The sequence below is a fragment of the Myotis daubentonii genome, chromosome 3 (genome assembly GCF_963259705.1).
Source record: "Myotis daubentonii chromosome 3, mMyoDau2.1, whole genome shotgun sequence".
In the NCBI taxonomy this organism is placed as follows: domain Eukaryota; kingdom Metazoa; phylum Chordata; class Mammalia; order Chiroptera; family Vespertilionidae; genus Myotis; species Myotis daubentonii.
In genome coordinates this window covers 152837222-152853171 of record NC_081842.1, presented here as the reverse complement: position 1 = coordinate 152853171, position 15950 = coordinate 152837222, and the positions used below count along the sequence as shown (strand labels likewise).

Below are 15950 nucleotides of genomic sequence, written 5' to 3'. Positions count from 1 at the left end.
TGAAAAACAAAACCAAAGCTATTGTTTTTTAAAAATCAATAATGGAATTATATACTAAAAGCCAAAAGCAGGGCTAAAGTTATTACTGGTATTACCCTATTACCTCAAAGGATTATCATCAGTATTAAAAGTTTTACTACATGTAAAACATTTGAACAATGCTCAGGGCATAGCACTGCAAGTGGCAACCATTATATTGGCCTTCATATTTGAAACTGACATCTCCTTTTTCTTCACAATAAACCTTTTTGAGGATCATAGACGTAATCCATGAATGCATTCTTGTGAAGAAATTAACTTTATTATTTAAAGTTCCCTTGCAACATCTCCCTCTTCTATTATGAGGCTAAAGCCAAAAAGGGATCATACTATAAATATTGTTCTAAAACTTTTTCCTACTTATTACATCAGAGATCAAACAGCTGAATATAACAGCACAATGTAGATGTGTTTCGCTATTATAAACACAGTTGAGCATATATATTCTCTATTATAAACAGCTGAGTGTGTATATTGAGCTCATATGATACTTGTTCACATGAGGATTTCTACAGCCTAGAGCAGTGGTTCTCAACCTTGGCTGCACATTAGAATCACCTGGGAATCTCTTTAAAATCCTGATTTCTGGGCCTCATCCTCCGGAAATTGTGTTTCTTTGTTACTAATGTTGTGGCCCCACCCCATAACAAAGAAACAGAATTTCCGGAGGATGAGGCCCAGAAATCAGGATTTTAAAAAGATTCCCAGGTGATTCTAATGTGCAGCCAAGGTTGAAAACCAGTGGCCTAGACTAGAGTATAGAAAGGAAGGATACAATATAACCCTTCAAAGCAGTTACCACTTTTTTTCTTCTTTTTATTAAAAGAAACCCTAAAGGACTACCATTTGACAATTATTTGGTTAGTTATAAATACTTAATTAAAATGGATTTTTAAAACATGCCTTTTAATAAAAACTCAAATAAATGAGGTTTTACGTTTTCAGTGACAGCTGCCATCAGTGTGCAGCTAACTGATTTTGAATTTCCTTATGCATTACATCGTTTTAGACACAGATACCGATGTGAATATGAACTTACAGGAAAGTGTCTAAATAAAATATTTGTGTTGTTGATTAGAATAAACTTTACAACTAGGAATCAGTAAGGACCACCTGTCCTAGCTTCAGCTTATAAATTCTACCAGAAGACTCAAAATTTCCTTAAAAACATGAGTGGCCTGACCAGCCTGGCTCAGTGGTTGAGCATTGACCTATGAACCAGGAGGTTACAGTTCCATTCCCGGTCAGGGCACACGCCCAGGTTTCGGGCTCAATCCCCACCGGGGGGGTGGGGGGGTGGGGAGGGGGTAGGAGGCAGCCGATCAATGATTCTTTCTCATCATTGACGTTTCTCTCTCTCCCTCTCCCTTCATCTCTGAAATCAATAAAAATATATATAAAGAAATATGAGTGGAGGCCAAAGGCAATCAGGGCACATTTAAATAACAAATGGTGACTTACTCCTGATCATTCTTCTATATCATTTACTACTTTTATGATAGGGAAACATGGCCTAAGCCGATGTGAAAGCCTATTCCGAATAGGGTATTAAAGTTATTGCAGTAAGTAATTTCATTACCACACTTTCACATTTAACTGCTCGTTTTTCTTTATGAATCTTTTTGAGGATCACAGAATGAATGAATTCATGCTTATAAAGAAAATCACTAACACTTCTGTTTGAAAACAATGCTAAATTAAAAAATGGCTTTACAGTGTATAAGGTGGAAACTACTTATGCCAAGTGTTTTCATTAGGAGACTGTGACTACTGTACAAATGGAGAAAGAACAGGCTTCACAGACTGTTACAGTCTGATTGCCAGGCGGTGAGAAACAACGCATGGCCCTCCTCTCAAGATTTAAAAAAGTAAGTTTTGAGGAGGGGGAAAGAAAACTATTCAAAATAACCAGGAAAATGTGGGGGAGGGAGGGAGGAAAAAGTCTAAATATTAAGAATGTACAAACTAGCCGAAACCGGTTTGGCTCAGTGGATAGAGCGTCGGCCTGTGGACTGAAGGGTCCCGGGTTCGATTCCGGTCAAGGGCATGTACCTGGGTTGCGGGCATATCCCCAGTGGGAGATGTGCAGGAGGCAGCTGATCGATGTTTCTCTCTCTCATCGATGTTTCTAACTCTCTATCTCTCTCCCTTCCTCTCTGTAAAAAATCAATAAAATATATTTAAAAAAAAAGAAAAAAAGAATGTACAAACTAAAAATAATTCAAATGAGAAAAAAGATTAAGTCTATACAAAGGTTAAACCTCCAAACATTTTTATATATGAGCTCCTAAGAAGGGAAATACTTTATTTTCTTAAGTTATGATGCTATGGAACTACCTCTTAAAGTGGGTTCTGGATATTTACCTGCTTCATATCTAAAATGGAACTAACCAAGACATGCTACAGCCACCATGGTTTTATCACTCCTCTCCTACCTTTTTGGGTCCTCTTCTCAGCTGATGCCTGTGAGGCCATGTAAATGGCTGCCGCCGCCACAGATATCGGGCTCCTTCCAGGCACCAAGTCCAGTTCCACAGCTTTACGGGCTATATGTGTAGCTGCCATCTGCACTTGCTTAGGAAGACAAAGGTTGGAACAAAACCTGGACATGAAGTCCCCAGTTGTAATCAAATCCACACTGGTTTCTAAAGCTTTCAAAATAAGTTTAAAACATCGACCAATTTCTTTCTTAGAAATTCGTGATACGGCACATATTTCTAAAAGAAAAAAAAATTAGATAAATACATCTATATAAGTCATATAGTTCATTTTAAAATCTATCATTTCAGATTACAAAATACATTCTAATAGCAAAAATTCCAACCATGCCTAACAGATGAATCCCTAATCATCTCCATGCGTCCCTTAGAGCAGCGGTTCTCAACCTGTGGGTCATGACCCGATTGGGGGTCGAATAACCCTTTCACAGGGGTCGCCTAAGACCATCGGAAAACACATATATAATTACATATTGTTTTTGTGATTAATCACTATGCTTTAATTATGTTCAATTTGTAACAATGAAAATACATCCTGCATATCAGGTATTTACATTACGATTCTTAACAGTAGCAAAATTACAGTTATGAAGTAGCAATGAAAATAATTTTATGGTTGGGGGTCACCACAACATGAGGAACTGTATTAAAGGGCTTCGGCATTAGGAAGGTTGAGAACCACTGCCTTAGAGCTAATTTAAATTTCCTGTTAATTTAAATGTTCATCAAACTTTAAGGAAATTTTTTCCCCAAGGTTAAATGCAGATCTTTTTTATTTTTTTTAAATCCTCACCCAAGTATAGTTTTTCCATTGATTTTTAGAGAGTGGAAGGGAGGAAGGGATGGGGAGAGAAACATCCATGTGAAAGAGACATATCAACTGGTTGCCTCCCGTTCCCATATGAGCTCCGACCAGGGCCAGGGATCGAACCTGCAACCCAGGTGCGTACCCTTCACTGGGAACTGAACTTGGGACCCTTAGGTGCAAGAACCAACGCTCTATCTATTGAGCCACACCGGCCAGCACTTAAATGCAGGTCTTAATATTTAAAAATATTAATGTACCTGAAGGTTCAATTTATGTAAATAATATTCCTCAAGCAATCAAAAACTTCTTTGATATTTATATATTAATCTATAAGGAATATGTATCAAGGAGATAAAAAATACTCAAGCTAAATAAAGAATGCTTCTCCAGCTACACAATGTCTTATGTACATGCTATCCCTGTGATTATAGGCTGTAGCAAAACAAAATAAAATATATGAGCCTGTTGGTCTAAAAATTCAACTACCAATCACTTTAAAAATAAATTTAACAAAAGCCTTAGTTTCACTTGTAATAAAAAAGATGATAAAGGCCACTGCCTCTTCATATTGATGTAAGAAAATGTAAAAATTAAACATTCACAGATAAATAAAGGGTAATTATAGTCTTAAGCCAAAATGAACTCTGGCAATTAAAGTCAGTATATGCATCACAGCAATACTGAATAGGTGGTCACGTATTCATAGGTAAACTGCAAACTGCATGAAAAATACTAGTTCTCTCAAAGTCTCCAACTTAAGTGTGAAAGTGCAAATTGCATAACTCAGGATAAAAAATGTCACTGATGCTTTTTAAGGGTTGACTCCCTCACTTGTAGAGACGTGGCTATGTGTGGAAACTGTTTTCTATGCATCAAACATTTACAAACTCACTACAGAGTCCTACTCCGGTTTATAATAACAGGCTTCAAAATGTACAAAAGTTCTAATTGCGAAGGAACACAGGGCTCACTCACATGGACTAAAATGACTTTACACGAGAAAACCGCCTGAAAAGAACACCGTCAATTAAATCACATAATTAATTTTTGTCAAGGAACAAAAATAAACAGGCATTTGGAAACTGTATTTAGGTGGATTACTGGATATAACCACAAAGACACAACACAGCACTACTTAGTGTCAAAGCTGCCTGACTTTGGTAATATGACAGATAAGACTTTTATCTAGGCAGCTGAAAACTTACCTTTAAATGTCCTAGGAACCCCTTCTTGTCTACAGGCAATATAGAGACATGCAGAAGCTATGGCGTCATTAGCTCTTCCCTTCAGGCTCTTCTGTTCATACACTTGCTTGAATAAATTATTTGTTCGATCCTTCAAAACAGAGTAACTAAGTTTAATTAACTCTAGGCCATTTAATTAGTTGCAATATCAAAATTTTATGTGTTCATTAAATTATGCTAAGTCAATGCCAGAATGGCTTAAAGGGGACAGACAGGAACTTACAACTATATTTCTAGGGAGGTTGATTCTGTCTGCCATGGTAGTGATTTCCTTGAACGCATTCATCATGGCCCGATCAGAACTACTCATTGTTCTCCGATTCTGGTACTTAGAATTGCCAAATTCATCAAAACTTGCAGCTCCGGTGCCCTATAAAACAAAGTTTTATAACTTTATATGCAAAATTTTGAAAATCTGAATGAACAATTTCTGAGAAAACAGAACTCATATGATCTGATTCCACATGCCCAAGAAACCTACCCTGTGTAACCTCTCTGTTCTTCCAGGTAAAATGGTTTTAGGAATGTTTTCCATCAAATACTTTAAATGTAAAAATATCTATTGAGAATCTAATAATATAAATTATCATATTAAAAGACTACAAAGAAACTCAAATGATCATCTCTAAAGGTACTAAAAAAAAAAGGTCTAGTAAACAAAACTCAAACCCCCCCCCCCCAAAAAAAACTGATAAGGTGGCTCTGTGGCACAATGGATAGCGCATTGGACTTCTAAAAAAAAAAAAAAAAACTGATAAAAACACTAAAAATGGGTACTTCTTCATATTAGAAAATCACTCTCCCAGGCCCAAAGCAAGCAAGATGATTAACAGAGAAAACATCTGCAGCATTACATTTGTCAGAAGACAAAGGCACTTCTTACCTACACATTGTAGCAGTGTACTAGAGCTAGCTAATATGTAATTATAATTATGTAACAATTATATAAATTATATTAGTATAATTATATTAAAATTAGGCAAGAGGAAAATTAGAAGTACAAATTTATGAAGTAATCAACCAGTTAGAAGACAATGAAAGAAAATTAGTTGCAATCTTACATCTGAAAATGTCCTTAGTATACTTTTTCCGGCCTGTAAGACTAAAGCAAATACAGATATCACCTACTTAAAAGATATTTCTGGCCCTAACCGGTTTGGCTCAGAGGATAGAGCGTTGTCCTGTGGACTCAGGGGTCCCAGGTTTGATTCCGGTCAAGGGCATGTACCTTGGTTGCAGGCACATTCCCAGTAGGGAGTGTGCAGGAGGCAGCTGATAGATGTTTCTCTCTCATTGATGTTTCTAACTCTCTATCCCTCTCCCTTCCTCTCTGTAAAAAAATCAATAAAATATATATTTTTAAAAAGATATTTCTGAACACTGTAATCTTTTAAACCTAGTATACACTATGCTTTTCAAATTTGATATGTAATGTATACAGCATAAAAAAAATAATTAATGACCTGCTTTTTCACGTTACTTTATTAAAAATAGACTGTGCAGTAGTATAGGTTAAGTACTAAAATAGCATACACTTCCTTGATTAGTACTTTGGAATATTGCTAGTACTATTTCCAATTCAGATACCAGAGCAAAAAAGAGCCAGGTTGTCAGGACGGTTATGCTACTATCCTATGTAATAGCAGCAGCTACCATTAATTGAACACATAATACATGTTGTTATAAATATGTCACATATATTCCCATGTAATCTTCAATATCGCTATGAAGTAGTAGTATTTCTCACTTCACTGATGAAAAAATGTAAAGCTTAGGTAAGTATTTCCAATACTAGAAAATAGGCTATATTGAGTTCCAATTTGTTGTAGGTGGTATAAAAGGAAAAGACATTACTAGTGTTCTAGGAGCATACCAGTATGTACTCAGAGACCATACTTTGCTCAACCTAATTTTTGTGCAACATGTGCTTCATGAAAACAAGGGCTGGAGATATTAAGGCTCTGATTTTGAGCTGTTGGCCTCCCCTTTATGATGGAAGCAATGCATAAGGCAACCATCATTCTCAATGGTATTACTGGCAAATCTCATTCTCAGGACAAGACTGCTCACTGAGGCAGTGACTGATGCCTCTGCAAAGTTCCCCAACTCCCAGGTTTCTGGTCAGGCCTCACTTGGTATTACCTTGCCAATCATGGTAGACAAATCTCGATCACTCAGAAGAGGATTCTGAGAATCTCCAACTCGAGATGGATCTTTTGTTGCTTTATCATTGCTGAAAGTTCTCCATTCAGATCCCACATCGATAACCCGGTCACCTAAGAATATAAGCACAAATCTAAATAGTCTTGGCAAGACAGGGTTTACTTAACACTGTCTAAAATGCCCAACTCAATGCTTTTATTCCCAGAAAATTTCAATATGGACATCTAGGCTCCAGCTTAAGTATCATGTCTCAGACATTTGTCCTAAAGCATTCCTTTAATTGTTGTGCCAGCCCAATAATTACCCTCTAAAAATCTCATGCTATGATTAGTCATATTCTAATTCTAAGAAGAAAAAAGACTTAAGACAAATAACAAAATAAACCTATTTATATGTGAAACAAAGATAAAATAGTATAATGATTCTGAACAAAAGTTTGCACAAAATGTGTAACAGGCAAGGAAAGAAACATTAGAAAACACTGCTCACAATGGTATCAATGCGCACAGCCTAATTTAAAAAAATACTGTTTTCACAGGAAATGCTTTGCAAAGAACTACGCCTATGCTTGTTTTGGTAAATATTTAATAAAAAATATTTTTGGCCAAATAATTTAGAAATAACAAACTTTAAGCCTAGAATCAGTGAGAAGAAAGCCAAGTAGACCACACACACACACACACACACACACACACACACACACACACACACACACACACTCTAGATGCCCCCTCAGTCCAGCCTGCACCCTCTCCAATCCGGGACCCCTTGAGGGTTGTCCGACTGCAGGTTTAGGCCTGATCCCAGGCCCGGCAGTCAGACATCCCTCTCACAATCCTGGACCACTGGCTCCTAATCACTCACCTGCCTGCCTGCATGGTCGCCCCTACCTGCCTCCCTTGTGGGCCTAGTTGCCCCCAACTGCCCTCTCCTGCCAGCCTGGTCGCCTCTCACGCACCCCCCACCCCCCACCGGCCTGGTTGCCCCATGCAGCCTGCTGTTCAGTCGTTTGGTCGTCCCTAACTAAGCCCCCTGTCAACCTGATCACCCCACACAGCCTGCTTGTTCAGGAGAGACAGAAATCAGTTACCTCAGCAATTAAAAGATGTTCTGGTGCTGACAGTAAATTAATAAAATGCTCAAGAGTGTAGACTCTATCACTTGCTGCTTAGCCTTGGACAGATTACCTCATTTCTGTGCCTTTACTTCCTCGGCTTTAAATTTTCCCAATAACCTTACATTTTAAAGATTGTAAAGATTAAACTGTAAGCTAATACAGGTATAGTGCATGAGGAGTGCTCTAAAAGCAGTTCAGAGAAACCAAGATGGCTGCATAGGTAAACACGGGAAATTGCTGCCTCACACAACCACTTCAAAACTACAACTAAAAGACAAAACGGACATCATCCAGAACCACAGGAAGGCTGGCTGAGTGGAAATTCTACAACTAGAAGGAAAGAGAAAAGCACACTGAGACTCAGAGGAGGTGCGGAAGTAAAGTGCAGAGGTACGGAGGCACACGCAAAAAGGGCTGGCAACTGAGGACGAGATTGTCTTTTTCAATTGGGAGGGAGTCTCTGGAGCTCTGAGCTCCAGTTCCGGGCAAGTCTCTGGGGACCCAGACTCATACAGGAGAAACAGGACTGTCTGGCATCGGTCGGAACTCAAGGGCGGCTTTCTCTCAGAGATGCTTGCAGCGATTACCAGGACACTGAGACCCGGGGCCTCTTAGGGTAGGACTGAGGATCAGCCATAGCTGTTTGCTCCGCCCTGTTGATTCCCTGAGACCCTGCCCCACCCAAGCTGTGTGCAGAGACTTTTGCATATGAAAGGCCTGGCCCTTTGCAATCTAAAATTACCTAACAAATTGCAGCTGGGTCAGAGAGACCCAGAACATCCAAAAGAAGGCCCAAGGCCCCACAGCTGCTTGCATTGCTTCACAGCTGGGCCTCATCTGGGCACCTCCAAACCTCAATCAAAGAAGAGGCATCTGCACTCTCCATAGCTCCTGCTCGGTAGCCTCAGGCAGAGGCTAAATTAGCACCTCCTTAGAGATCCAAGAGCCAGTGTACCCAGTAGTCAGAGTGGGACCATCCCGATTACAACTCCTCAGATCCATAAGGGACATACTCAGGGGGCAGACTCAGTGAGTACCAAAGCCCCACTGAAGCAAGTCTTGTCCCAGAAGGGTGTCTCCAGCACAGAAGTTCTCCCACTGTAGACACAGCTGATTCTCACAGCCAATTGGCCTGGAGGTCAATTCCTCCCAGTGATATCAACAACAATCAAGGCTTAACTACAACAAGACTGTGCATAAGGCCAAAAAGGGGTGCACCAAGAGTGTCCACCTCGGGTAATTGGGGAGGCTGAGCTTCTGGGCCGTGTAGGACACCTAACACAGAAAGCCACTCTATCAACACAGGGAAGCATAGAAAAAAAATGCTGAGACAAAGAAACAGGTCACAAATGACAGAAATGGAGGAAAGCAAACTACAGGATATAGAGTTCAAAACCACACTTATAAGGTTTTTCAAGAATGTTCTAGAAACCACCGATAAACTTAGTGAGACCCTCAAGGATATGAAAAAGGACCAACTAGAAATTAAGCATACACTGACTGAAATAAAGATTATTATACAGAGTTCCAACAGCAGACTAGAGGATAGCAATAATCAAATCAAAGATTTGAAATACAAAGAAGCAAAAAACACCCAACAGGAAAAACAAAACAAAAAAAGAATCCAAAAATATGAAGATAGTTTAAGGAGCCTCTGGGACAACTTCAAGCGTACCAACATCCAAATTATGGGGGTGCCAGAAGAAGAGAGAGAGCAAGATATTGAAAACCTATTTAAAGAAATAATGACAGAAAACTTCCCCTGCCTGGTAAAAGAAATGGACTTACAAGTCCAGGATGCGCAGAGAACCCCTAACAAAAGGAATCCAAAGAGGACCACACCAAGACACATCATAATTAAAATGCCAAGAGCAAAAGACAAAGAGAGAATCTTAAAAGCAGCAAGAGAAAAACAGTTAGTTACCTACGAGGGAGTACCCATACGACTGTCAGCTGATTTCTCAACAGCAACCATGCAGGCCAGAAGGGAGTGGCAAGAAATATTCAAAGTGATGAATAGCAAGAACCTACAACCAAGATTACTTTACCCAGCAAAGCTATCATTCAGAATTGAAGGTCTGATAAAGAGCTTCACAGATAAGAAAAAGCTAAAGGAGTTCACCACCACCAAACCAGTATTATATGAAATGCTGAAAGGTATCCTTTAAGAAGAGGAAGAAGAAGAAAAAGGTAAAGATACAAATTATGAACAACAAATGCACATCTATCAACAAGTGAATCTAAAAATCAAGTGAATAAATAATCTGATGAACAGAATAAACTGGTGAATATAATAGAATCAGGGGCATAGAAAGGGAGTGGACTGACTATTCTTGGGGGAGGAAGGGGTGTGGGGGGTGCGGGAAGAGACTGGACAAAAATCGTACACCTATGGATGAGGACAGTGGTGGTGGGGGGGTAAGGGCAGAGGGTGGGGTGGTAACCGGGTGGAGGGGAGCTATGGGGGGAAAAAAAGAGGAACAAATGTAATAATCTGAACAATAAAGATTTAATTTAAAAAAGAAAAAAAAGGAAAAAAATAAAAAAAAATAAAAGCAGTTCAAATAAGTGCTTGGTATTAGCTACTTACTGCTCTGAAAAGGAAAATACAATGGCAGGTATTCTGATATTTCCCCCTTTTGGTTGGGGAAATAAGGAGAGGCAGCATTTGTAAAACATGACTCTCCATATTACACTTCAACAATATCAGAGTGCTCTGCTGCAGGCATTTGGTCAGTAGGACAGCAAACGAGGCAAGGAAAGAACAGAAGGAAGGAACTCCATGCAGACTGTGCTAAACCTTTTCAACTATTTCTTATATGGTACGTTAATTAAAATGCTCATAAACAGCATACAGTGATCATAATCTGATCTTAATGTTATAAATAAGCAGGTAAATGCACAACGATGGCTTTGGAAAAATCTGTTTTTCTTTGACTAAATCATGTCGGAGTAACCAGATATCACCTAGACTACCAGATGTCCATGCCACAAGGGAACTGAGATCAGTGGCAGGGCCCCCATCTGCTACATCTGTATGCAAGAAAATGGTCAAGGAAACAGAAGCAGGGAGATGAGTTATAAGGCAATTTCTCTAGATTAGAGATCGAGCAGGTGGCCCAAAATAAGGAGAAAAAGAGGTTACATGGATGGGACTGTCATGATGGATTTATCTGCTTTCTCCTCTATAACAAACATTACTAATGGGAAGAAATTCTAATTCTATATAAGGATTTTAAAACTTACCTGAAAATAACATAGAATCTGTAATTGTGCCCAGAAGCCTTACTACAGTATTAAAACCCATCTCTCTATTAAAGCCCATACCTCAGAGACCACTCTAAAGAGATTGGTTTTTGTTCCTTTTATAAAAGGATAATACTTGCTTACTAAAAAAAAGTAGGTATAAGCAAAACAAAACCACCTGTATTCCCAATACCCAGAGATAGCCAACTATAAGTATTTTTATATATATTCTGTCTTTTTCATTCATATGTATTTTTCCCCTAAAATTAAAATTAAATAACGCTGTGCCTGTTCCATAAGATCTTTTCAATAAATTTATATCAAAACACCAAAGCAAGATTTTTAGATAAAGTTTAGCCCCTTTAATACCATCCAATGATTAGAGTGATACCACGATATCTCCATGCACTGATGTTTTCAAAGGGAGAAAAGTAAATCTAACTTTTTCATAGCGAAATAAACACACAAACATGCACAAAACAAAAAATTACTGAAGCCTTCAGCCCTGGCCGGGTAGCTCAGTTGGTTAGAGCATCATCCCGTGCACAGAAGGGACAATTCCCAGTCAGGGCACATACCCAGGTTGTGGGTTTGATCCTATTATACATATCCTTGAGTGAGGATTTAAATAAATCAATAAACAAAATACTGCAGCCTTCAAATCTGGGGTTTCTTGCTAAATTATAAGTTCAAAAATGTCAAATATCATCATTAACCTTTGTAATATTTTAACACAATGAATGTGTTAAGAGAACAATGCAAATGAAAAGGCAGGCAGCTATGCTTACATCTTTTAATTCTCTAGAAATCTAAAAATAAAGTATTATTTAGCCAAGATGCCTCATTTCATAGCATTTTTCCTTTGGCCCCAAAGTAACTTACTATGAATTTTTTTTTTTTATTGCTTGCTTTATACTACCTAAAAAAAAACACACACCAAGATGGATTGGGGAGGGGGAGAAATCTGGCCTAGGATATTATAAATAGAAAATTCAGAACTGAGTAGTGATGTAATTTTTCCACATATGTGGGAATATCTACGTGACTCATTCAACAACTTCCGGTTTGTGCCAAAAGCTATTGCCTCTTAATATTTTAATGCTTAAAACAGCACTTATAAGAAATAAAATTTCCAAAATAACTAAAATAACAATCGTGAAAATACAACTAGACCAAAAGATTAAGTGCACAAGTAATAAGAAATAGGGGAGACCATTCAGAAAAAAAGTCAGAATACATAAAGAATTTACATTTACATTTGAAAAAAACCCAAGTGAGGTAGCATTTTAAAAGTTGCTCTGGAAGGGAAACTGCAATACAGAATCTTTTCAAGGGATAAGGCAGCCACAATGTGTGGGTATATTCATCTTTTGACTAGGAAGAAGCCTGCCAATTAGCACATGTACAAACGTTGTGTACAACCTCACACATCCTTTAATGTTCTAGAAAAAGAGAAACATGTAGATTTAAAAGGAGAGACAAAGGAGTTGTCTCACTTTACCATGATCCTGAAGTCACCTCCAAATGTTCTATAATATACATGTACTGACCTTTGATAATTGCAAAAATAACTACGATATAGTTAACTGGCTGCAGCTTAAGAGAAAGCCTTTACTGAATAGAATGTTTTGTGGTCAATTAATGCCAATTAGGGAGCATTACAAGTAAGGCTACTGCCTTTAGTCCATACTTGGAAAGATGGAGATGTGTGAGGCTGGTTCCAAAGATGGTGCCCAGGAGGGAGACTGACCTAAGGTTTCTTCCTAGGTTTCACTCTGAGGAGGATGGGTTTGACCTGCCTGGAGTATAAATTTCAGTACTAGCCTTGCAATCATATATTCTTTGTGTTTTTCTGGTGTTCTCCCCCAGCTTTGAGTAGTACTGTTTGGGTGCCCTACATTTTGTGCAAATGAGAAACACAATTTTCTTTGTGGTCTAATACCCATCCCTCTTCCATGGTCAATAGAAATGGCAGTGGAGGTCTCATCTTCTAGAGGGGTAAGTCCTACTCTGGACCACAGTACAAATCTGCCCACCAGGCCACAATAAGAGACTATAAGCTTTTCCCAGTACCTTTTTGAACCACTAACAAAGTTTTGTAAAATTAATACCTGACAGAAAGTCTACACATGAAATTTATAATAGCTAAAATAACACTACTATCCATATATATAAAAAGCCAGGGGTCATGACGACCAAAACGACCAAACGACCGGTCATCATGAGGTGGCTTTGACTGGCAAGTGGGCTGAACTGCTGATCTCTTGGTCCCTCCCCCCGTCTCCCACAGTCAGCGGTGGCTCGCTCCCACCTCTCGCTCCAGCCTCCTGTGGGTGCCTGCAACTCCCACCGGCCTCCAGCGAACCGCTGCCGCCTACTGTAGCCAGCGAACCAGCCCAATCGGGGGGTGGGGCTGGCCAACTTTGCGGCCCCTTCCCCAGCCCCTGATCGGACTCTCCCATCCCAATCAAGATCAAGAGCGGCTGCACAGAGCCTGGACCCTTCCTGGCAGCCCTGAGTCCCTGGGGTTGAGAATTCTGATGGCCCTGCCCAGAGACTAGAGGCGCCTGACGGGCAGGGACAGGGACCACAGACCTCCAGGGAGCAACGCAGAGTTGGCAAGGAGAGGAGAGGGCCTGCGGAGGGGGAAGGAGTCGAAGCCAGAGGACATCAGCCCAGAATCCAGCCCGAATCAGAAGAGCCTAAGGGAGGCTTCAGGAAGTTCTACGCAGAGCTGCATGTTGAGAATGAGAGACTTCGTGAGGCCCTGACCAAGATCATGCTGCGGCTGGCACAGCTCAAGGTGGAGCTGGAGCGCTCCACGCAAAGGCAGGAGCACTTTGCAGAGAGGCCGGACCTCCTGGAGCTGGAGAGATTTGAGCGCAGGGCCGTGGAGCACAAGGCCACTGAGCTGGAAGAGGAGCTGAAGGGCCTGTCCAACCTCCAGGCTGACAACCAGCACAAGGAGGAGAACGCGGCCCTGATCTGTGTCATCAGCAAACTGTCCAAGTGACCCCAGAGGACTTGCCCCTGCACCCGCATTTACACAGCTGTTTCTGCCACACGCACCGCTTCCCTGTGTGAACACGAGTGACAGGGCTGCTGGGGAGTCACTGAGCCTGGGACCTCCAGGCTGGGAGGGGAGGACAGAGCCCCCAGGAGCCAAGATGGCCATCTGAGGCCAAGATGGAGAGGGGAGGCTGAGCCAGGTAGGGGGACCAGGGCTGCAGGCAGGACCAGGAAGGAACTGAGGACCAGGAAGTGCCAGGACCAGTAGCCAGGACCAGAGTGGCCACCCGGAGGTCCCCTCTCATGTGTGCTGCCACCCGTCACCCCTCCCGCCCCTGAGCAGGGATCTGAGAATGTGCCAAGCATCCTGTCGGCCTGGGCCGGGTGGGCCTGTATATAGGGTCTGTGTGCAATAGGGAGGGGCATCTTCTATTTTTTGCTGCCCCCTCCCGACATTGAGGGAGAAGGCATTTTTGAGCACCGTGGGGCGGTGGGCGGGGCTGCAAGCAGCAGCAGGCTACCGCACACACCATTTTGCGCCCTGTGCCCCAGTAACATATAATAGGACTACTCCTTCCTCCATCAATGAAGTATGATTTCTAACACTCTGACCAAGTTACCCATCCAGAAAAGCAAACATACCCATTATCTATATTTATGTATTACAAACATGTACAGTTTTCTATCCATACATCAGAGTGGTAGGTCTAAAGAGTATAAACTAAAACATTTTATCATATTCTAAAGAAAAAAGGTTTCATCTCTTTATTTTTCAAGAGATTGAGAATAACTGCCAAATTCATTCACACCAATTTAAGATGGTTCAATTACTTTCGCACCTAACTTATGATTTGGCAATTCCACTCAAGTATTTACCTACAAAAATGTTAATAGCAGCATTATTCATATTAGCTAAAAATTGGGACACAACCCAAATGTCCATCAACAGTAAAATGTATACAACGGAATATTCCTCAGCCAATAAACTACTGAGACATTTCAAAAATACTACTTTTAAGCCAAATAAAGTCAGTCACACAAAAGAACATCCTCTATAATTCCATTTATAGAGGATTCAAAAACAGGCAAAATAGGGTCTCTTCCTATGGGGAGCACCCCTACATGTTCCTCTTCTCCCTCTTCCCCCCACAGGCACATACCTCCTAACACTAAGAGACCCCACTAAGACTTGCAACCAAGGGAGCAATGGGCAGTGGCAGCTCATCCCGACTAACCCCATGAATCTGTCTTCAAGGCCCCCTTTTCTCTGACTTCCCAGTGAGCCAGAGCAGCCCAGCCTAGGCTCTCCTGTTGCTTCTTCTAAGCTAAGCCCTTCCTTGTTTCACTGTCCTAAGTGTGCTTTTGCTGCAGCCAATAAATTCTTGCTTGCTTTACTGCAAACCCTCTGCCCCCCCCCCCCAACACACACACACACACACACACACACACACACACACTCCAGACAAAATAATCTGAGGATAGAAATCAGTATAGTGGCTGCTGTTATGTAGGGGTGGGAGGTGGAGGTGATTGCCGAGAAAGAAGCATAAGGAAACTTCTAAGGGAAGGAAAATGTTTTAAACACTTTGCATGCTGGTACACCAGTTTATGCAATGTCAAAATTCAAACAGTATATGTGAGATCTGTGTATTTTTTTGTATGCAATTATAACTCAGTAAGTTAAAAATTAAAATCATTTCTACCAAAATACAGTTGACTTTGAACTAAGCTGCACCAAACCTACACATTATTTGGGGAACGGCGGAACGATTTTTATCTTCTTGAACAAGGAAATCTATTCTTTCTCAAGATCTTTGTATGTACTT

The 15950-nt window shown here is 40.5% G+C and overlaps 1 protein-coding gene across 1 annotated transcript in view; it reads right to left on the bottom strand.

The window, feature by feature from the left end:
* The window catches only part of GTF2B (general transcription factor IIB), a 40333-nt gene that overhangs the window by 515 nt on the left and 23868 nt on the right, over window positions 1–15950 (bottom strand). The window contains exons 3-6 of the mRNA XM_059688955.1: window positions 6732–6865; window positions 4813–4959; window positions 4551–4680; window positions 2475–2756 (exon numbers count right to left, since the gene is read on the bottom strand). Of these exons, the coding sequence (XP_059544938.1) occupies window positions 2475–2756; window positions 4551–4680; window positions 4813–4959; window positions 6732–6865 (693 nt within the window). The remainder of the gene's footprint in view (window positions 1–2474; window positions 2757–4550; window positions 4681–4812; window positions 4960–6731; window positions 6866–15950) is intronic.